This window comes from Phragmites australis, chromosome 7 (genome assembly GCF_958298935.1).
Source record: "Phragmites australis chromosome 7, lpPhrAust1.1, whole genome shotgun sequence".
Classification (NCBI taxonomy): Eukaryota; Viridiplantae; Streptophyta; class Magnoliopsida; order Poales; family Poaceae; genus Phragmites; species Phragmites australis.
The window spans coordinates 479,831-504,417 of NC_084927.1; the positions used below are offsets into that span (position 1 = coordinate 479,831).

General features: G+C 44.3%; 1 protein-coding gene across 2 annotated transcripts; it reads left to right on the forward strand.

Moving 5' to 3' along the window:
* Positions 1-3,473: 3,473 nt before the first annotated feature.
* LOC133923800 (uncharacterized) lies at positions 3,474-24,587 on the forward strand. Of its 2 annotated transcripts, XM_062369060.1 has the most exons (4): positions 3,474-3,994; positions 4,950-5,644; positions 5,787-6,096; positions 23,026-24,587. In XM_062369060.1, the coding sequence occupies exons 2-4, from the start codon at positions 5,634-5,636 to the stop codon at positions 24,415-24,417; spliced, it is 1,713 nt and encodes a 570-aa protein (XP_062225044.1). In that variant the 5' UTR covers positions 3,474-3,994; positions 4,950-5,633; the 3' UTR covers positions 24,418-24,587. The 2 variants fall into 2 exon arrangements, with proteins under 2 accessions (XP_062225044.1, XP_062225043.1); XM_062369059.1 differs by lacking the exon at positions 4,950-5,644 and having other exon boundaries at positions 3,477-3,994.

A 24,587-nucleotide genomic window follows, 5' to 3' on the forward strand; every position in this document is an offset into this window, starting at 1 on the left:
TGTCATACTGTTGGAGGGAAGCAGGTGAACTAGATGAAAAACGTAGCACGGTAATACAATGGCATGCACACTTACCCCGCAACTGAACCAAGCAACCATGACAAGCGGGAACGGTTTCAGGCTTGCTATTCTACCGCAATTGCATCGTTGTATGCGTGCCTTGTGTGCTTCTATATCCAATTCCAGTTCCCTCTTCTTCTGCTCTGGGTCTTCATTTATCTTTCACTCTTCATCCTCATGCTTGCATCTATCATGGATGTCGCACCATAGCTCGTAAGGGCGCATCTTGCCCTTACCCTTGTTGGACCCGGACCCAGACCCGAACCCGGAAGCCATGGAAGCGACTGTGTTGGATTGTGTTGGAGATGAAGTAGCCTTGGATGGTATACCCTTATATACACAAGTATGGAGATTTTTTTGCGATGCTAGTGAGGGTCTGAGAGATTCCATTCGCGCGTGGAGATAGTGCATGCATTGGATGCCTTCCTGCAGGGAGCGATCACTGGACTCTGGACGTTGGCAGCATGCGGTCATATCGCCTTGAAAAGGTGGCAGCGAGCAGTTTTATCAATCTACCAACAGAGAGACGCATCGCTCTGAAAAGGTGACAGTCTCTTCAGCTCAGAAGCACCTTCATTGTCTACTGACATGACACATTTTGAAGACACATTGGTTTCTCTATAGGAATGATGATGAGTTCCGGTGCTGATGAGTTCCAGACGATTAAACATTTGCTTCATCTACCACCATGCTCTTGACGGTGATGGAGCATAGAGGGGAAATGATACATACGAAGTGGTGACTTTTCATTGCAGTAGTGAAATGGGGGCATGTGTTTTGTTGCCAATTTTGCGAGGTAAATAGCCAGCCTGCAATGGAGTCACACCAGATTCAATCATCGTCACTTGCGTGGGTCAGAGGAACAACTGGGGGTAATATCGATGTGTACTAGCGGTAGGCAGAGGATTTGTCACTGTTATGAACTGGTCATTGTACAAGTTTAGGGTCCAAATAGAATCACGAAACAAAAATACGGTACATAAAACATATTATGACAGTAACAATAACGTAGTAGTATGAAGAAGGACAAGTACATAGCACCATGAAAGTAGCAATGACATAGCTGCCTACAGGTTACATCCCCTCTTAGGGACGAGGCCCTGGTCGCATCCGTCCTCGAGACCCTACGCCTCCTCACTCTCACCTGGTTAGCTGAGTATGTGAGGTGGTCTGGTGGAACGATCGGCCACTTAGGACGTTCCGCTGGTGATGGAGTGGTGTAATCGTCCTGGGAGGGCTGTGTCCCCGGGAGTCGTGCCCCAAGTAGCTGCGACGCACTGAGCTCATTGATCTGTCCGAAGATGAACTCGTACCCAGGGACCTGAGTAACGTACCTGTTAAGCAGGTCCATGTAGGTACCATGCGCCTCTACATCCCAGAGATCGTCGATCTTTGCACATGGAACAACAAAGAAACCATGTTTACATTGATAAACCGTGACATACGTAACAGTTTGCTATACATGAATCATGTGTCGTACCTGAGCCAGGGATGCGAGAACTCAAAGGACTTGGGTCTACGGAGTAAGGGTGTGTCGCCGAGCTGGGGCCGTAGAAGGGGTCACCACCACTGTTGAAGGGTGGCCTAGACGTTGTCACGCCATAGTTGGGGTTACCGGCGCCTGAGAACAAAAATCGAGGCAACACGGCACTGTACTGGGGGTGAGAAGCCCCAGTGAAGGCCTGCCTCGCCATGGTAGGTGTCAAAGAACAACCCAGAGGAGGGGGTAGAGCCAGCTGAGGAGGGTTTAGTAAGGCCAAGTGATCCACCTGGGGGCCCACCGTAGGCTTTTGGCCTCCGGGCCACTCGTCGCCGATCTTATCCCCTGTTGCACGCATGTCTTGCCTCCTGTGGTACTTCTCTAGGAAGGTCACAAGGGTCCGACAGTCTTTGGTACTGTGGGCTCCTCCGGCTCTGTGTAGGGTGCACCAGTGCCCATCTTCGGGCAGCCGACCTGGGGCGCTCCGTTGCCGAGGGAAGGAGCTAGGGCGCCCCTGGCCGCGCCCCTTCGAGGTTGTCCCCCCCCCCCCCCCGCATGCTCAATGTTATTGATGTCGTGCTTGCGTCATTGCTGGGGCCTTCACGCTCCAGAGCCCATGGCTTCGTCAGAGTCCTTTTTGCCCGACGGGAGCAGCAGAACGTGCGAAGATCCAGTTTGTGAGGCCAGCTTAGCGGGATCAACATAGGGGGTCGCTAGAGTATTGGTGGCCCCCCTGCGGAGCACCTCTTCCTTTGCGTGGGCGTACTCCTTAAATTTGCTCATGAGGGCGCTCACCGTGCATGAAAGCCAAACCCTGAGTGGCCACGTCGATCACTGATGATTGCAAGATGCCCTTTACTTAGGCCTTGGTTTGTGAAAACCTTTGGAAGTACTCCCGAAGGGTTTCGCCCAGCTGTTGCCTGATGGCGAATAAGATTTCGGACGTCATTGGCTCAACGAAGGTACCCTGGAAGTTATTGCAGAAGGTGTCTCGGAGCTGTTCCCAGGCATAGATGGTCCCGGGTTCGAGTGCCCAGAACCATTCGAAGGCTACTCCCTCCAAGGAGAGAGGGAAGCACTTGGCCATGGTGGCCGATCTGCCCCTGTTGGCCTCGATGGCGAGGGCGTAAGAGCAGACAAACTCCTCGAGGTCAAACTCGCCTTTGGTTTTAGGTAGCTTTGGGGTTCGGAACCCGTCGAGTAAGGGTGTGGCCTGCAGGCTTGCCTGCAAGGGGGAGTCGGAGTCTACGAGCTGAGCCTCGCACCGTCAGGCCCGGAGCTCGGGTGCCTGAGAGTAGATCACCGCGGGTCCCTAGGGATGAGTAGTAGCGAAGACGATGCCCTCGTTGGCCCTCGGAGCCTGGGCAGGCATAGCGTCGGTCGCTCGGAGAGCGACGATGGTTATGCTGACACGGTGCTACGTGGCCCACAGTTTTGCCTGCAGTTCCTCCAGCTAGGACTCGAGGGCCGCTACGAGCGCCTGCTGGTCGGCCACCGCGACATGTATAGCCGTGGCCTCGGTCGCAAAATCAAGGGGCACGGCGAGGCCCTCGTTACACTGCTGGCGAAGGGTCTCCAAACCGACGGGACCCCTTGCTCCAGCCATGGCTAGGGTGGTGGCCTAGCCCTTGCTCCGCTCGGTAGTGGGACTAGCAGTAGTGTATCGGGTGCTTGGTTGCTGTGATCGCGCCGATCTTCTCACCGGGGCTATCGCGAAGCTGGAGGATTGGGCTGCCGCCCTGGTAGTCTTCTTCTTTGGTGGCATTCTCTTAGTGCTCCTAGTCTTCTACAATGTATCTTCCCCACGGATGATGCCAGTTGTTGGTGAAAGAGAATGTCGTTCATAAACAAAGTGCGGTGAAAGCCCACTCACTAGAGCGACTCAAGCTTAGGGAAGAAAAGGAGAGGAAAGGATTGCCAAGAGTGATCGCGACGTAGAATTACAGACTCACCCTTGGCTGGCGAAAGAGATACAAACCATTGCTTTTACAACTGGGGCACAGGGCCAGGATAGTAATATATCGCCTAGTCAGCAGGCCAAAATATCCATCCTTGGATGACATCACCTAGCCATGCCAGGTACTATGGCGATAGGCACCACCGTGTCAGGTTTTACAGTTTTCCTTTTACTAAACAAAACATCCGATTTAGCTATCTTGTTTTTTTATTATCTGTCCACGTCCATCACATGAGCATGTAGGGTTGGTGGCCCACAAGTGATGGTTCACAAATATATCCTAGCGCCAGAAATATTGTTAATTGATGCACGCAAACAGCCTTTAGAGGCTCCACATGTGCTCAGGACATTGTTAAACTACAAGGCATGTCAACGCTTCTGTGACATCTAGCTATATAGACATATTGCCTGCTGAACAATTCGAGGGTGCTGCTCAAATTCTCTTGCAGGCCGTCAGTCTTCATGGCAGCAACATAGATGCTGGAACTCAAACTCAGGTCAGTGGCCATCTCTCTGCCTCCTCTTCTTTCTTCTGTCTTTTCTTGTGGAACGTTTGTGTGGTGAGCCATGGGAGATATGTATATATGATGAATTTGTTCCACACTGTTGTTTCCTAGACCCAAAAAAAAACATAAGCAGTTTGAAAGGCATGTAGGTAAGTTTATCAACCAAGTCTAATTGGAAGATCCAAATTAGGTCCTATTGAGAGGACCAACAAACTCAGTACACTTTGATTCAAAGTGGATCTGTTTAATTTGGGTACCTTCTAGTCTTCCTTGATCCTCTTCCTTTCTGCCATGTCCTAGTGTTACCATGCAACATGTGATCTTCACCTCCTATCTGTTTCTCCTCATACTCTCTTTAGTGTTGATGATTGGAAGTTCAGAACATGTGGCTAAAGAAAAGATTACAAAGCATCGATACACTATTGTGATGCTCCCGTTAGTTGCGACCTTTTTTTTTCCTCTATATGAGCAAAGTAGGTAGGGGAAGTTTGAAAGTGAGCCGTTGCATCTCAAACGAATTTATGGGGCACGCTGAAAATTTACATGCCATAGCATGTGAAAACTGCATGAAGTTCATGCAAATGAAAGAAAATGGAGTGTGAGTTTTCAAAACCCCTTAAAAGAATTACCAGAGAAAGGGGAGGTTATGTTCTACATCCTGATGAATTTTCAGGAGAAAACAATAATTCATCTGAGAGATATGGAAAAATACAAATACATAGTTAATACTAAATGAAAACATCTGAAAACTTCTACGCCCTTTCAAATCACGTATTGACAATACTGAACGCATTTTCATTCCACATATACGCTAATTTAATGGTTGAGTTAGCTGTACCTAATGGCAGAAGATCGTGGGTTGCAACTACGACAGGGAGTCCGTTTTTTAATCCGTTTCCGCGTCTCAAAAATAACTTAGTCTTTGCCCTTGCTTTTTGAGGAACAGGGGGCAGGTGTTTTACAGGTAACAGTCCAGAACAAAGTCTGAAAGCAGTTCATGAAGAAAGAAAACGGAAAACACAACAGGGCCTGCCTAGACTAAATGTTTGTCGTCTAGAACGGCCTCACCGAGGTGCTGTGGGACTACTCTAGTTCTTCTCGCGCGCGCCAGCCGGAGTGTGTCGCCGTCGTATTTGATGATGGTTGAGAGTTGCAGCGGTGCCAGTGTCTTGTTGTTGAAAACTCGTAGGCATCTTTCTTTCCATAAGTTCCAGGCAGTGTATATGATGATCTGGGTTGCCCCTTGCTTGGGGTATGAATAATTTTCCCTTTTCCATGGTCAGTCAAAGTACCAATCATGCATGCACTACTTCAAGGAAGTGTACGGGGTTGATATTTGTTGTAGATGAAACAAGTTCAGGTGACACTACGAACGGCGGCGTAAAGAAAGCTCCTCGGAGGGCTGCAAAGTTGTTTAACTTGGATCCAAAAATTCTGTTTCTTCTTTGACTGAACCTAAATACAAATAAGAGAGATTAGACTTGGTAAAAATCATATTGTTTCCAGAAAAGGCTTAACTTGACTATGTAACCTGCAATTGCGGGGAACATGGGTGCGTTAGGTGAAATCTGGTCACCGAACTCCCTTGGAGCACGTAACGTTCCTTGATGCTCCAGATGTAGATTGCCGAATGCATTCAAGGTATACGTGGTCCAGTCCGCGCCTATTTCTCTATCGCAGGACTGTTTTATTCTTTCAGCTCCAATTGCATTCCTGGTAGCAGTCAGTGTACATGTTTATGAGCTTAAATTTTGAGGCCACCCGCCGTGTCTTGGTTCTGCAGCGCTAGCTCGAGTGAAGAGGACGGCAGCTCTGCCCCAAGGGCAGCCATGGACGTGCCAAGCACTCAGGGCGAATCACTGTCATTGCCGGTAGCAGGGGCGCTATGCAGCACCGGCCGGCCAGCAACCGAATCTGGGGCAGCTTCGGCCTGTGTTGGGCATTGGGAAAGCACTGACGCTCCTCCAGGCGGTCTCATTTCTCTTGAGGAATCTTGGGATCTAGACGGGAAGGTGCGCAACAACATCGATGAGACACAGCCACGGCTTCAGCTTCGGGAGGCTCCATCGCGATCATCCCGGGGTTCTCGATTGGTAAGTGCACGATTACATCTTCCTTTTCAATAAGTCTTTTTTACTGTATCAAAAAATCGCTTTTTGTTTGGATAACCCCAAAGTTCGAGTTCTAAAACTTGGTCAGTTCACCCCCTTTAAGTGGTTTGGCTAGCCCGTATTGCCACTTTGAGCTCCATGTTTTCTCATTTTGCTGACCTGGCCACCGCAGCAACTCTAGAAGTTGATGCCATCTTCTTCTTCCTCCTACAACAAGGTACCTCTCCATCTTTCTCTCCCTTGTCGTTCACCAAGAAGCTACAGCGAACAAATAGGACCCAAGCAGCCTCACCTCCTAAAATTGGCTATGGAACCGTTTTCTTTTGAGGATAAAAATCCCGTTGTGAAACGATTTTTATTCCCTTCAACACTCCCATGGTTTTTCTTTACGGTTCCCGTTACGAAGGGATTTTCAAAATTATTCTCTTCAGAACGAGATTCTCTCTCCTTTTCCTTCACGATTCCCTCGAAAAAGAGCTGTTAGAGACGGGAAAAAATTAAGAAAATAGAAATAAGTAAGAAAATCGGAAAAGAAACAAAATAAAAAGAATATAATCGAAATGGTCTAAAGAGCTCCTCAACGGAGGTCTCACATGTTAGATATACTACCCCCCAAATGCTTAGTCTCACACGACACGAAAAATTCTTATCTCAAACAGATTTGTAGCCGTCACAGATACTTGGATAGAGATAACCGTCTGATTATCTCACACTGTTATTGAGTTATATGAGGTACTAACCTTGTTACTGAACACTTGTCCATTTTGATCACTTTATTTTTTTTCAAATATTTTCCACTATATGCTTTCCGAGATTTTTTATATCCAATTTTGCCTCTAATAATGCCTACCATACCAACGTAGGCCCACCATGAACCAAAAACAAAAAATTGCAGACGCGCTAGACGGCTGCACGAATTCCTTCTAGAAATTTCACCATTTCACTCATAGGCCCCAATTTTTACTCAGGGATTTTTTTGTCACTCCATACAAAAATGATGGTTGCCTTGGGGTTTGTGCCTTGTCAAAGTGGTCAGTTAAATAGAAACAGGGAACTGTAATATTAACTCTCACGGTTCCAGACTGTCGGAAATCGTGAGAGATAATATTTTTTAAAAAGCATAATTTTAATCCTGGTCTCACAACTCACCAAATCCCATAATTTTTAGTGCTTACATGCAGGAATCGAACCGTTGACCTTTTGATTCTGCACGGTCTCACCTAACTCAACTAACACACATTATTGATTATAGTGGGATTTGTATTCCTTTTGACTCTATATAACCAAATTTTTTAACAATCTTTTATGTATCTAGATGACTTTAAATGAAAATATCGTCAAAACAACAAAGTTATACGTCACAATGAAATCTACAACTTTCATATAAAGTTTTTTCATACGATTTCATATCAATATATTATGAATTTCTGAATGTTTCACTGCAAATAAGCAAACTGACACTTATTTTCCACGGCCGCATAATGAATCAATTTAACCATTGTATATCTATTATTTTGTAATGTAATTACTAATGTTAGAGTTAATCCTTTATCTAACCAATATGTTTATATCATTTCATGTTTTATCAACTTGAAACTGAGTTGCTCCACATGAAAGTCAAAGAAAAGCTTCTATGCTTCATATATACAACATGTTAACCATTTTTAGTGCATTATTATTTCATCATATTATTACTAGTTTTATTTTTATATATATAATTTAGGAGTTCTAGATAATACCATGAGTGAACCACGATAAAAGGAGTCCAGCGTGATATGTTACATATGCAAAATTGGTTGTCAACTAGATTTTGATACATAGATAACTATGAATAAAAATATTATCAACTATAAAGTTGTAGATCTCATCGAGAGTTATAATTTTTATATAAAAATTATCTTTATTTGACTTTGTATGAAAAAATTATGTTTTCAAAGACGACCTGTAAAGTTAAAACTATAAATATTTCATTTGATTGGAACCATCTGAGATACTTGCTATCTCACAATTTCTGGCCATATAATTTTTCGCACATGGCTTCCAATTAAGACCGTGGGGGATAAATGATCTCACATTGTTCTGAAACAACCCATGACAGTTAAGAGGTCTCCTATGAGACTTTCTATAGTAGTGCCGGCAAGACCAGATCGATCATTGACCCGCCTGCGGGCAGAAACATTTTGGAGCCCTAGGGCACGACAATAAGTGGAGGCGCATGTTAACATGAACATGGAACGCTATGCTTAATAGAATAATGACTATTGCAGGAGTCCTAAGCGAGCATGGCAAAGTTAGGTGACATGGTCATGGCAAAAACCACCATGGAAACCAATCTTGCGGTAAAATGATCTCGTTTTAGAACTTTAAGGGATTAAATAAACGAAAAGAATGTTTAGGGTTATCTAAACAAATGTGATACTTGGGGTTGGACAAATGTGCCAACCATGATCCAAGTTCTCACAAATGAGTTAATTTTGTTGCACTCTCTTTTGGCATGCATGATGACGGATTCGATTTCACCTCTTGGAAAATAATTCTATGAGGCATGTCTCATGTATTTAAGGGCTAGATATTGTGTAGTATTGAGAGTGACGACTAGAGGGGGTGAATAGGTATCTCAATAATTTCTTGTGAAATAGATGGCCTTCTCACTATCACCCAACGCACCTCGAACCTTGAGTGGAAGCAAAATACTCAGAGTGACAAATCAAGATAGAAAGTTTCAAGGTAATATGACTCCACTGATAGAATATAAACCATATGTTCCATTTAAAACTATTTTATATGTCTTTGTGCCTAAAAGCTCGCAACTTTGAAGAAGTACAAAACAAAGACAAGATCACCGGCAAGTAAACTCTCCAAGATGATAGCCTAGAGACAAGGGAATTCAAGATCCCATCATATATGCATGTGTATATAAATTTTATGCCTCTAGCATCGAGATGAACAACTTCCCAAGGTGTTGAAATTTTAGCCCAAGAAGAAAAATGAAAATCTACATCAAAATATCGAGAACTTGCAAACTTGCAAGAGAACCAATAGAAGGAAACTAGAAGGAGAGAAATTCAAGCATATTAATATGAACAAGGGTTCCCGATCTTTCGAAAGGTTCTGGTAACTCTCGATTTGGTGGAAACGAGACACAAGTCGATCCGGCTTCCGAACAACACGATCCGAAACCCCGCAATCGCAGCACCACGTCTCCTCTGGTTATCAACCGGCGTTGCACGGTTGACCTCGCCAAGAAGGCTAAAATCCTTGCCTGCGAATCGAATAACACAAGCAAGAACAAGAAAGAATGCAACCAAATTGCAGATGAATGATTAATCTCACGAGTTGGGGTCTCACAAACCGACGAAACGGCGAAACTGTTCTTGACAGAATAATCTAAGCAAAACCCAACCCTAATTAGGGCGGCGGCTACTGTATATAAAGGATTAGGGTCGGCCAAGGACCCCTGGACGCGTCCCTAATGGACTCCAACACGATACATGGCCCAACGGACCAAAAACGGTGACGCAGCACCGGGACAGATTCTGGACGCTGACTTGTTTCGACGTTTCCCGTTGACTCAGAAGGAATTTGGACCTCAAACCAACGCCATTGGTTTCCTTATGAAATTATCTTTCCAACCATATGTGAATCGTCGGAAACGGAGTCCGGATGCGTCCTGGGCGTCCGTTTTACTGCTCGCTGGTCCTGGAGGTCGAGGCTGATTCGGACTCGAGTTGGACTGGACCTCCTGCTGTTGTTGGACGTCCTAGCTGCTCCTCCACGCCTCCAAGCCTTCCTCTATGTGTCTCCTTGTCCTCTCCATGATTCCTAAGCAACACATAATCATTAGGTAGTAATCTATTCTCAAAATTATATAAAGAGTTGCTTAGGAACGAGCTCACCTCTAAATTTAATTGTCGTGCGCGAGCCCTTGTGATTGGACCTTGAAAGTTCAATGGAGGATCATTGTATGTATCCGAGGGAGTGATGTCCTCATCACATATGCAAAAAAACTTAAACTTCATTACTCAAAGAGATCAGCCCTATTTTAGGCGGATTACAAAGATTTATCTCTAAAAACTCTCACCTATTACATAGGCTAAGCACCCATCTTCCTCTTCTCTAAAAACCCTAGCATAAAGCTCTCATATAGATGGTTTCAAGATGGCACCTCTCCAACCAGCCATACACCTCTATTTATAGCCTAGGTAACTTAACCCCTAAGTTTCCTAAATTGTTCCTAAAATACCCTTCTATTGTAGTACACTCCTACCGACCACCGGAGCATTTTGGTCCATCTTTTTTCTCGTCTGTCGGATGACCGTGCCGCCTTCATGACTTAGCCTCGCCTCGACGCAAGCTTCGCAATGATGCTGTGTGCACTCCATCCACCCACGGTTTTGTGGCCAAACCGGGAAACCGACTCGCACGTTTCTCAAAGCGTGACTCACAGCTGCTTGCTTTGACCTCAAGCAAGTCTTCCGATATTGACGCGTGTCCTCCGTCTTGCGATCTTGACCGTCGGCAAATCTCTCCCACTCTCGATTCCTTGGTCTACCTTGTCCCTTGCACGGCATCCCCTTCGCTTGACTTTGTCAACACGCCGTATTCATCCTTCATCCCATGCTTTATTTGACCTCCATGTGTAGAGTTAGGATCACCCTTGACTCCGCCCAACCTCCTCGATTGTCCGGCACCAAGCCTCCCGCTTAGCCTCGATCATCCCGCCGTCGGTCGCCGAGTTGCATCCAACACCTGCACATCATAAGACAAACAAACATGTCTCTCCAAACCATGTGAACACATCACAAGTTAGCTCAATTCAACATCTCTACAAAAAGATAGTCATCAAAAAGAAATGTGAACACCGGATGTTTCGGTGTGTTCATCCTCTGAACACTGGGAGCATCCGGTGAGTGTAACTTCATTTTGCACCGAGAAAAGTTTTCACTGGAAATATACTCCGGTGCTCTCTTTTGGTTACACCGAACCATCCGGTGCCTTCAATCTCCTCTCTGCGCTCGAAAGACTGCTCTCTGGAAAATATGCTCCTGTGATCACTTATGTTCATCACCGGACTATCCGGTGGCTTCATCTCCACTGGAACCCCAGTTTACAACCTCTCTAGAAGTATTTGTCCGGTGCTCACTCCTCAAGTAACCGGATCATCCGGTGATTTCAAATCCACCGTACTTCACATTTTCACCCTCTTTGAAAAAATCAGTTCGGTAAAGCCTCCGGTGATCACATTCCACTCACCGGAGCATCCGGTGAGTTCTTCTTCTGGCACACATTTCAGCCTCTCTGAAAATATTAGTCCGGTGTGCACCCTTGACAACACCTAACCATCTAGTGCATTGTTCAAATTTGGCACCAAGAGTTCTTCTCTGCCGAAGTTAGTCTGATGCACGTTTTTGTAATACACCGGACTATCCAATGAGTTCAAAACTCCTTCACACCGGATTGTCCAATGAGTGTGAATTTCCTGTTTCGAGCATATTCCAATACTTTACAACTTTGGTTAGACAAGATCAATATTGCAGTACATACATATGCATTTGCAATCAAACAAACACTCAACCAAAACATCAAATTGTCAATCAATCATCACAAAGAATAAACGAAGGCACATCTCAACTTGATTTCTCATGTTGTTTATATGATGATACGTGGCACAAGTTACCATATAACTTATTGATGATTTGAAGAAATGATGAGTGGAAAAACAAAAAATGAAACAAAATGCCACGTATCATAATATGCATAGGGTCTAGATTTTAAATGCATGAGACCATGTCTCATCTTTTATAGCCTTTTGTCCTTTTATTCTTTGGTGTTGATGATGTTCCTGTCTACATTGTTTCTTGCGTGACCTATCGCCTTCATCAACACCTCTTCTGGAAAAATTGCATGTGCCTTTTGTAGAAGACATCCGTTGCATACATTGGGCACAAGATCTGTGAATTAGGTATCGCCATGGACAACTAGAAGGTCCAGCGGCTGTCAATCGGTGGATCAGTTCCTCATCTGTCCTAGAACTTCGCATCATAGGTTCCTAGATTTTGCCGTACACTATCAAGTTCATCAAAGGGTTTGGCCTTCGTGTGATCGGGGGATGCCAGCTTGGCATGCAAGCTCACCAAGCAGTTGCCGGATTTTGCCCGTGAGTTTGTGGTGGGTACTGCCTCCTTTTTAAAATACTTGACGCTTTGACTAAGATCCGGTCAAAATTTTAAAATTTTGATCACCAATAGCTTCCAAAATTTTTGTAGGACCAAGAATGGTGACTAAAAAGGGTGAATAGGCACCTTACTAAATTCCTACGAATTAGATGGCATTCTCCTTTGTTTCATCTAATGCCCTAAAAAACTCAAGCGAAAGCAAAGTCAAGAGAGAACCAAGTTGCAATTCATATAAAAAAAAACTCATGACTCTCATGGTTGAATGTGAACACTAGGTTCCTAAGTGACTTTGGTCCACGAGTCATTGCCATGAAAGATTGCAACTTGACAAGGGAACACTTCAAACCAAAGAGAAGATCACCGGAAGAAAAACTCTCCAAGTTGATAATCTAGAGGCAAGCAAATTCAAGACTCATTTGTATATATTTGTATGTGCATTTTATGCCTCTAGCAACTAGAAGAACAACTTCACACGAAGGAAAAATTTCAGCCCAAACACCAAAACGAAAATCACATCCAAAAAGGAAAAACTCGCAACGAAGCAACAAATCCAATAGAAGAAAACTAGAAGGAGATGAATGCAAGCATCGAAGAAAATATGCACTTCATTTCATAAATAGGTCAGCCCTATTTTAGACAGATTATAATATATTTTTCTCATAAAAAGCTCTCACCTATTACAAAGGCTAAGCTCTCCTCCCTCCTTCTCCCAAAACTCAACCACACAACTCTATAATAGCTGACTCAACCTCTCTCTACAACCCTACCTCTCTATTTATAGCCTAAAGAGGTAGCTTAGCTCCTAAGTTTCCTTGTTCCCAAAAATACCCCTACATTCCAATGGCATCCTACCTACCACCGGAGTATTTTGGTCCATTTCTCGCTCCGTCCATCGAACGACTGTGGTGCCTTCATAATTCCACGTGCACTCCATCCTTCCACGGTTTTGAGTCCAAACCGCGAAACCGCCTTGCACGCTTCTCAAAGCATGACTCACTACAGCTTGCTCTAACCCCAAGCAAGCATCCCAATATCGACATATGTACTCCGTCTTGCGATATTGACCTCCGACAAGTCTGTCCCGCTCCCAATCCCTTGGGCCGCTTTGTCACTTGCACTTGCATCCCCTTCGCTTGACTTTGACAATACATCGTCTTCATCCATCTTCACATCATTTGCTTGACTTTCATGTGCACAGCTAGAATTGCCCTTGACTTCGTCAGGCCTCTTCGATCGTCTATCACTAAACACCCCGCTTGGCCCCGATCATCCCACTGTCGATCGCCAAGTCGCATCCATCACATACACATCATGAGACAAGCAAACATACATCTTCAAGACCATATAACTCCATCACAAGATAGTCCAAAACAAAATCTCTGTTGAAAAAGACATTCCATAGAAAATGTGAACGCTGGATGTTTCATCCTCCTGAGCGCCGGACCATCACACGTGTTCAATCCATCCACCCGGGCATTTTGCAACCTCTCTACAAGAAATGCTCCGACGAAGCATCCGGCGTGTACATCCTTGATCGTCGGATCATTCGACGTTTGTAAGCCTCCCAGAGCCAGTCTGAAATGCTCCGGCCTTCACTGTGCCCATCGTTGGATCATTCGGCGTTTGCAATTCCACCCTGCTGTAGGGAAAACTCCGGCGTGCCTCATAATCATCGTCGGATCATCCGGCATTCATAACTTCATTTTCTCCCCAAAAATTCCTCTCTGCAAGAATTGCTCTAGCGTTCATTTCACTCCATCGCCGAAACATCCGGTGTATACTTCAACTTTTGCCTTTGGCTTGAAATGCTCTGGAGTTGAACTCCACTGAACGTCGGGCGTTCCTGCGTATGAAAAATCCCCAGCGGCGGATCTTCCGGCGTGTAAAACTTCCTGTACTCAGAGACAAACATGCCAGCTTCATTTCTTTTGTAACTTTAGTTAGACATGATCATAATTACAGTACATAGACATGCATTTGCAATCCAAACATCATCAAACTAAATCAACACAACCGTCAATCACTCATCACATATATATCAAGGCACATTTTCACTTGGTTTCTCAATCTCCCTATTGATGAGTACATTAACAACCCTCAAAGCACAAAGATTTTGGTTTGCAGAAATACAACAAGAGAAGCTCATCCAAGTGACCAAAACTCAATAAAGAGCAAAAGCATGTCACTTGGCATAAGGAAGATTGCAAAAGCCCGAAGAGAGGCAAAGAAAAACTCAATGAAAGCACAAATGCTCCCGTGCACATTTTCACAAAATTTTCTCCCCCTTTCATCATGCAAGATTCTTCTTTGAGGTTTAGTACACATTCTTCTCCCCAAAAACTTAGTGCACATTTTCTCCCCATTTGGCAATGCAAACATCAAGGATACAAAAGCATGAATATGCAATCCTAAAGAGCTTTCACAAGTATACCATAAAGTATTTACAAAAGCTAAAAGCATCAAAGGACTATGGAGAGTAGAATATTAAACTCACAATTGCACAAAGGATCAAAAAGATACAAAGTCATAAGAACATTAAGCTACACAAGCTAAACTTAAGAATTGTTGGCGCATTTTGATTCATATAGCCGAATCATGTTAAAGGTGACCACCACATAAGCATCCACTCATATCGGCAATACAAGCATTACTAAGCCAAAGCAATTATGAACATGGTGATCAAGGAAGTAGCATTTCATAGTCTACATGATTCATAAAATTGTCAAATTTTATTTTTAGGAAAGCTAACTTGTTTGAAATGTTTCATGTCAAAACATCATGATGAGCCTAAGTTTAAGAGTTTGCTCCGCACAACTACTCAATTTAGTCCAAATTCAAGACTGAAAACTGAAAATACTAAAGACATACAAGTCAAAGATCAACTACTATGATTATCTTACAAGATAACATGCAATGCAAATGCAATAAAAGTAAGATAGAGTATGTACAAAGATAACTCCCCCTCACACAATGTCATATGGATGACATACTCCAAACTCTCCCCTCATAAAGGCAAATCGGGTTGCATCAAGAGGTTTAATAAAAATGTTGGTAAGCTAGTGTTAGGTATAAATGTATTTCAGGTCAATGTCTCCTTTGTAATTGTGGTCTCGCAGAAAGTGGAATCTCACATCTATGTGTTTGGTTCTGGAGTGCTGGACTGTGTTATTGGCTAAGCTTATGGTACTAGTGTTGTCACTAGACTGCTTACGAGAAGACCAACAAACAATAGAAGTACTCTTCCTCTCAATTCTATAACTAGCAAAATCCGCATCCAAAAAATCTCGAAGAGAAAGTGAAGAAGATGCAGAAACCCAAAGACCATACTCAAGGGTGTATTTGAGCTACCTCATGATGCGCTTCACCGCTTAGCGGTGAGAGGTCCTTGATGACGCTTGGAAGTAAGCACATAAGCACACGACGAAGTGGATGTCGGGTCATATCGCCTTTAGGTACAGGAGGGAGCCAATCATGCTCTTATACTCCTGTTGGTCTACCGTCTCACCATCTTCATCCAGATCAAGTGCAGTCGAGATATCCATCGGTGTCGTCAAGGGCTTCGTATCGCTCATGTCAAACTTCTTCAGCCAGTCCTTAGTGTACTTTATCTGGTGGATGAAAGTACCTTGCTTGCATTGCTTGATTTGTAGTCTGAGGAAGAAGTTTAGCTCGCCCATCATTGACATCTCAAATTTCCTGCTCATAGCTTCTGCAAACTTGGCCACAAGTGCATGAGAGGAGCCATAAAAATGATATCATCCACGTATATCTGAACAAGTAGGAAATCATTGTCATACCTAAAGGTAAACAAAGTTTTATCCACATACCCCATCTCATACCCATGCTCTAGCAAGAACGACTTAAACCTATCATACCAAGCTCTAGGCGCTTGCTTAAGCCCAGACAAAGCTTTTTGAAGCTTGTATACTCTATTTGGGTATTTAAGGTGCTCAAAATCGGGGGGTTGCTTGACATAGACTTTTTCCTCTATGAAACAATTTAGGAAAGTACTTTTGAGATCTATTTGGTATATAACTTGAAACCTTGGGATGCCGCAAATGCAAAAAGAATCATATTGGCTTCTAATCTAGTTACCGATGCAAATGTCTTTCCAAAGTCTATCCCCTCAACTTGAGTGAAACCCCGATCTACAAATCTAGTCTTGTTTCTAACCACCGAACCATCCTCCCCTTGTTTGTTTTTGGAAACTCATTTGGTGCCTAAGTTGTGGATATTTGCAGGTGATTCTACAAGGAACCAGACTTAGTTTCTCTCAAAGTTTTCTAGTTCTTCATGTATGGTATTGACCCAATTTGAATCAGAAAGAGCATGTCCAACATCACGGGGCTCAAAAGAAGCAACAAATGTAGAATTAGTCAAATGAGCATGTTGAGCAGATTTGGATCTCATTACCCTTTCACCAAGGTTGCCGATCATCAGCTGTAGGGGATGTCTCCGCTGAATGTGGTGAGAAGCTTGGCGCTGTGATACGATCTCCCCTTCAAATACTACTGGTGCAAGCTCGAAAGTAGCTGAAGTGGAAGTAGATGTTGCAAGACCCTCTGCTAGTGTAAAAGAAGTGGGATCTAGATCGGAAACAGGTGTGATGGCAGGAAGTAGTGGATCATCCTCATCATCACTAAGAGCTGAAAGGTCACCATCTACAAAGATGCTCTCGCTCATCTCTTGATCACGCTCTCGCTCAACAACAGGGCTAGCACAAGGGGTTGATTCATCAAAGATCACATCACAGGACTCCATAATGGTGTTAGTGTCAAGATTATAAACCTGATAAGAATGATCATGAAGAGAATACCCAAAAAAATTCCATCGGAAGAACGCGACTCGAACTTATCAAGATTGTCACACTTTAGGATGAAGCAACGACAACCAAACACTCTCAAATGAGAAACCTTCGGCTTCCTCCCAAAGCGCAGCTCATAAGAAGTCACATTTAAAATCGAACGCAAGAAAATCCGATTGGAGATATAGCAAGCTGTGCTAACCACCTCTGCCAAAAACTTACTAGGAGTCCTATGCTCATCAAGCATCGTCCTAGCCATCTCAACCAAAGTTCTATTCTTCCTTTTAACCACGCTGTTCTGCTAAGAAACACGTGGGACGAAAAATTGATGCTCAATGCCATATTCAAGACAGAAAGCATCAAAGAGATAGTTCTTGAACTCGGTGCCATTATCACTGTGAATTGCTTTCAATGCACCGGAAAGTTACTTGAACAATCTCAAAACTAAGCTCCAAAAGTATGAAAATACTCCATCCTTACTCACAAGAAAGAACACCTAAGAGTAGCGAGAGTAATCATCAACAATGACAAATACATACCACTTCCCACGTGCCAAACAAACTCGTGAATGACCAACAGTGTCCATATGGAGAAGTTCTCCTGGTCGTTCAGTCATCACCAGATTGACTAGTGGGTGAGAAGCGACAACTATCTTGTCATGCCAACAAGGAGCACAAACAAAGTTTTTCTCAAACTTGAGCTTAGACAATCCTCGGATCAAGTCTATGACACTCAACTATGAGAGTAAGTCAAAACTCATATGCCCTAGCCTCCTATGCCACATCCAAAGCTCAGAAGAGGGTTGAGGAATCAAACACCAAGAAGACCCATAAAACTCAGAAAAATAAAACTCCAAAAACTCTCTCTACTCAAGAAATCTGACAAACCAAAGTGCCTAAAGAACCAAGAACTTAAGACATATCGCGTTTGAAATGCACTTCCAAATCCTCATCCAACACCTGAGATATAGAAAGCAGATTGTAACCCAGGTGCTCCACCAAAACCATATCCTTGAGAGTGAAACTCTCACTAACCTTTACCATCTCTTTAGCCTTCACTCTTCCTTTTCGATTATCCCCGAATGTGATGTACTCGTGTCGCCTCGTCGGGGTGAGGTTGGAGAACCATGATGCATCTCCGGTCATATGGCACGAACAACCGGAGTCGATAAGCCACTTGTTCTCCAAACCTCCGCCTGCCACCTACATCATGTAAGAAGAACTAGAATACTCAGTGATGGGGTAAGTAACAAACTTCTTGGGAATTCAGCATCGAGATACTTAAGGAAAAGAGGTAAAAGTAGCTGTATGCAAATCAACACTAGCACACTGGGGGTGCGTGCCACGACGAGGAAAATGTGGACCGCCAAAGCGCTACAACTCAAAGCCTCTTATACACGAATCAAAATCATATGAGTCATGGTATGATCTACGTTGGACACCGCCTCTAGAAAAGAGCAGAGAAGCGTCGAAGACTCATGAGTGAGAGTGATGAAAAGGCTCATGTACACCAAATGAGGGGTGGTATATATCCCAAGTGCTCCACTCCCACTCTCGCCTCTCATCTCTCCTACGGCGAAAGCAAAACACCACTAGGTGACCCTCTCTCTGGCAGTAGGTGCAGTTGTAGCGTCTTCCGGGTACCTGACTGCTAATCACTCTAGTCTCTCTCACAGGGGCTCTCATCATAGGTTGTGAAGCTCTCTTAAATTATGGTGTGGGTTTCTCCTTGGTGGGTTGTGATGTGGATTTTTTATTGATGGGTTGTGGTGTGGCATTGATCTTGGTCTTTTCGGCTTCTAGAGTAGTAGGTGAGGTGAAAACATTCTTGCCAACCCCACTATAAGTCACCCTCTCAAAACCTAACCCTAAAGTTAAACCAGTCTTATCTGCACACATGTTGGTCTTGGCCAAAATCAAATTCATTTTGCCCTTGCCTTCTGAGCATTTCCCCACAAGAGAAAGGAGATACTCATTCTCAGTCATGAGCCTCTAAACCTGCCCACTAACCCAGCTGAGTTTGTCCTTAAAGACAATACAGGTAGAACAGTTTGGCTGCACATCCTTAGAACACTCAGCACTCTCCAATCTAGACTCTAACCCCTTGATGTGCTTGTCTTTCAACTCAACATCCTTTGCAAGCAAAGGAGAATTCTTGCAAGCACCCAAGATAGTAGACTTAGACTCATCCTCAAGGAGCTTCTCCTCGGTAGTCTCAAGCTGACTGGTGACTTGAGCATGTAAAGTCTGAAGCTCAGCAAGCTCGCTCATGACAACAAGACAACTATCACACTTCTCATCCTTGGCCCTAGACCTAAGCAACTCAAGCTCAGAAGAAGAACACTTTAGCCTAGACTTGAGCTCTTTCACCTCTTGAAGTGCTCTCTTAAGCAACCTATCCTGACTAACGGGAGCATCATTCAAAGTATCCACCTAAATAGAAAGCTGGTCGTAGGTGGATGATACCTTAGGATCAAGCTCAATGTCTCTGTCATTGTCGTCCTCCATGAAGCAAAGACCGGTGAAGTCATTGTTCTTCATCGGCTGCTTCTCCTCCTCCGAGCTTGAGGAAGTGTCGACATCACTGAGCGCCACCACAAAGGCTCAAGATGTTGCATTAGTTGCCTTTTTGGCCATCTTTTCTCAGTTCTTAAAGAAGGGCTTCTTGTTCTTCTTCTTGTTGTAGTCATGGCTGTGATCCTCCTTCTTCCTGAGCTTAGGGCAGTCCGCCTTGAAGTGAGTGGTGTCACCACAATCGAAGCATGCACGAGAATCACCCCTCCTCTGGTCTCTTTTGTTGTTGTAGAAGCGAGTGAACTTCTTCACAATCAAAGCCAAATCCTCACCATTAAGAACGTCAACTTGGTCCTCTGTGATAGAGACCAACGAAGACAAAGCAAATCCACTAGATGAGGGGTTAGCATAAGAAAAACCTCCTCCAGTCTGATTACCACCACTAGGTCCTAAAATCAACGCCATGTTCTGAGACAGGGGGTTTCCTAGGCCTATCCTAGCCACCTTGGCTATCTCGATGGATTTGAGCTTGCTGAAGAGTTTATCATAAGTCAATGTGTCATAACTGGATCACTCTTCAATGCTCGAGATCTTATTTCCCATATGCTACGATCATAAGCAAAGAGAAGCTTGATCGCCTTCTCAAGGTTAGAGTACAGCAAAACACCAATAGATCTAAGGTTGCTCACAACTCCATCAAAACGAGCAAATATAGCATCCAAAGGCTCCCTAGGGCCTTGTACAAATATTTGATATTCTTGATTGTATGTGCTTTAGTGTCGAGCCTTGATCTGGTTAGTTCCTTCATGAAAATGCAAAGAGTAGACCAGATCTCTCGGGTAGTACGAAGGTGCTGAACTCTGTCGAACTCATTACAACTCAGGCTTGTGAACAATATATTTTGAGCCTTGGTGTTGGCTTCATATTGTTCGATTTTGGCCTGAGAAGTGCGAGCGACAGAAATAGCATAATTGGAGTCTACAACCTCCCATATTGACTTTTTTGGCTTAGGAGATAAGCCTCTATACACACCTTTCAATAAGAAAAGTTACGACCTTCAAAGAGAAGGATCTTCTCATATCTCTCTATTGTCGCCCATAGATCACAAAGCCCGTTAAGATCAACAAGTGATCAAATTAACTCTAATACCAATTGTAGAACCGAAAATGGCGACAAGAGGAGGGTGAATAGGCGCCTTACTAAATTCTTGCGAATTGGATGACCTTCTCCTTTGTTTCACCCAACACACCTCAAAAACTCAAGCTGAAGCACAATCAGGAGAGAACCAAGTTGCAATCAAGATCACAAAGAAACTCATGACTCTCATGGTTGAATATGAACACTAGGTTCCTAAGTAACTTGATCCATGAGTCATTATCATGAAAGATTGCAACTTAACAAGGGAACACTTCGAACCAAAGAGAAGATCACTGGAAGAAAAAACTCTCCAAGTTGATGATCTAGAGGCAAGGGAATTCAAGCTCCACTTGTATACATTTGTATGTGAATTTTATGCCTCTAGCAACTAGAAAAACAACTTCATATGGAGGAAAAATTTCAGCAAAAATTACATCCAAAAAGGAAAAACTCACAACGAAGCAACGGATCCAATAGAAGGAAACTAGAAGGAGTTGAATGCAAGCATCGGAGAAAACATACACTTCATTTTATAAAGAGATCAACCTTATTTTAGACAGATTACAATGTGTTTTCCTCAAAAAAGCTCTCACCTATTACAAAAGATAAGCTCTCATCTCTTATTCTCCCAAAACTCAACCACGCAACTCTCTAATGGCTAGCTTAACCTCTCTCTACAGCCCTACCTCTCTATTTATAGGTCTGGAGAGGTAGCTTAGCCCCTAAAGTTCCTTATTTCCAAAATAGCCCTCCCTTCCAATGGCCTCCTACCTACCACTGGGGCATTTTGGTCCATTTCTAGCTATGTCCATCGAATGACCATGGCGCCTTCATGACTTAGGTTTATCTTAACGCAAGCTTCGCGATGATGCCACGTGCACTCCATCCTTCCACGATTTTGAGCGAAACCGCGAAACCACCTTACACGCTTCTCAAAGCGTGACTCACTACCGCTTGCTCTGACCCCAAGAAAGCATCCCGATGTCGACATGTGTACTTCATCTTGCAATCTTGACTGCCGGCAAGTCTCTCCCGCTCCCGATCCCTCAGGCCGCCTTGTCACTTGCACCGGCATCCCCTTCGCTTGACTTTGTCAACATATCGTCTTCATCTATCTTCACATCCTTTGCTTGACCTCCATGTGCATAGCTAGGATCACCCTTGACTCCGTCCAGCCTCTTCGATCGTCCAACACCAAGCACCCTGCATGGCCCTGATCATCAGGCCGTCGATCGCCAAGTCGCATCCATCACCCACATATCATGAGATAAGCAAACAGGCATCTCCAAGACCATATAACTCCATCACAAGATATTCCAAAACAAAATCTCTGTTGAAAAAGACATTCAAGAGAAAATGTGAACACCGGATGTTCCAGCGTACACTCCTCCTAAGCGTCGGACCATCTGGCGTGTTCAATCCATCCACCTAGGCATTTTGCAACCTCTCTGTAAGAAATGCTCCGACGAAGCATCCGACGTGTACATCCTTGATCGCCGGATCATTCGGCGTGTGTAAGCCTCCCGGAGCCGGTCTGAAATGCTCCGTCCTTCATTGTGCCCATCACCGGATCATCCGGCGTTCGCAATAACACCCTTCTGTAGGGAAAACTCCAGCGTGCCTCGTGTTTATCGTCGGATCATCCGGCATTCATAACTTCATTTTCTTCCAAAAAATTCTTCTCTGCAAGAATTGCTCTGGCGTTCATTTCACTCCATCGCCGGAACATCCGGTGTATACTTCATCTTTTGCCTTTGGCTTGAAATGCTCCAGCGTTGAACTCTACTGAACGCTGATCTAGCACCGGATCTTCCACTTGGTTTTTCAATATTTAGTTTGGAAACATAAAAATCATACATGTAGATTTGTCTTGAAAAATACTTTTATAATATTATATTTTTGTTAGATATTATATCTATATTCTAATAGAAAAACAGTGGTCAAAATTTTAAAAATTTAACCGGATCTTCAGCAAACATCAAGTATTAAAAAACGAAAGGAGTAATGCTTTGGATTTGGGTGTGTTTGTTGAAAACGTTTTACGGCCGAGTCACACAGCCTGTGCATTGTTGAAGCCCAGTCCTGGACTCGTACGACCGAGCATTGGGCTCGTACGACCCAGCATTTTACTGTTGAAATGCATCATTATTAAAAAACTTGCTTTTTGGCTCTTTTTCCAAAAAAAAAAAAATTGCAGCACTTCATGGAATGTTTTTCATTAGCAATTCACTTCTATGAACACTCGTTGTTTTAACATGTTGTCTGTACTTTTTGTTAGCAGCAGTCAATAGATTTGACAACAAGGTCGGAGTTCTTCTTAGTGGACAGGCAGCTGGTGCAGTATTTCAAGAAAGCATCAACCATGAATTGGCCTCTCTTCTTGGCCCTGCTTTCGTCAACGTTTTGCCACGAGAAGCGACTCCGCATCCGGATATTTTGTGCTTGCTCTGCATTTTCCCTGACACTGAACGTGGTGCCGTTGTTTCTGGCCGGATGGATGGCAGAAAAGGAGCCATCCACTGGGGAAGAAGAGGAGGACGACGAGAAAGTTGAGCCGAGTGACCGGAATCGCATTCTTGGGCTATGCGTCGCGGCCTACTTGTCGAACTTGTCATGGACAGCCACAGCAGTCTCTTTCGCAATGCTTCTCGGAGCTGGGTACTCCTGGTTCTTTCTCATATTGGCCGTACTCATATTTCCCTACTATTTCATCGTCAAGCATGGCATCGAGAACGGCATAACCTGGGGGGTGGTGCAGTATGCGGAGCATCGCTCGGACATGGATTTCTTATTCGGGCTCTGCTTTGATATCACCCAGACCAACATGACAGCGCTTGCGGCGACCCTGTTCGGCTACCTGCAGCGAAGTCAGTGTGTGGATGTCGCTTTTCGGGCACCCGAAATAATCCTTTTCATTGCTGTCGTGATTGGGCTCTTCGTTATGACCATGTGCACGGTGCCGCCGGCAGCAGGACTTCCATCTCACAGGGATTCATTTGTCAGAAGGATCATGAAGCTCGCTGTCTATTGGCTTCTTATTTTGACGTCTATGGGTTTGTTTCTGACTGTTCTGAAGATATGTGGGCCGTATGCACTTCTGTCTTTCATCGTTGTTGTCGTCGATGCAGTTGCCTACTGGCCAGAGTACCTGAAATCCACCTTTATTGTACAGACTCTCAAAGTGGTTACAAGGTGTGTAGAACAAAAGGGGTTCTGGCGAGATGCTGAACGGCAAGCAATTGCTACACCCAAGCATGCTAGAAGCAGTGGCCAAGTATCAACGGAAGGCTCAGCAAGCAGAGCAGGAGACAAGCAACAGCCTCCTAGGGCAGCTCGCGAGCAATCTCGGCTGCTGGTCAGCTTCTTCTCCATCGTATCCGGTGCGCTGATGGTGTCGTACTCACTGAACATTGGTGCGCAGAGCTGGAAATACAAGGCATCACTGCTCTCCATGTATTCTGCATTTGTAGCATACCTCGGGATGGTGGTCACAGTGCGCGAGGCACCGAAGGATAAAACGATTGCAGTGTGGGTGTCCAGTTGCCTAGCAGCTCTCCTGTTGTTAGGGGCCCTCGTATGCGTCATTGCATTCATTCTGTCAAACCCTCTACATTTGGGAGCTCCTCTACATGAGAAGCAGCGTCCATCCAGGGAAGATATTAGTTTACCTTAAATGTCTGCATATATGCAGTCTTAACACATCCATTCACTGCTATACTGAGATTAACTTGTGGCTGTTTCCTCTCCAATTTAGCGCTCACTGCTTGCGGTTGTATTTTGTGATGTACTGCCCGGCCTGCACTTGTTTTTGGAAGGATGATGCAGAAAAACTGTTGTGACCTA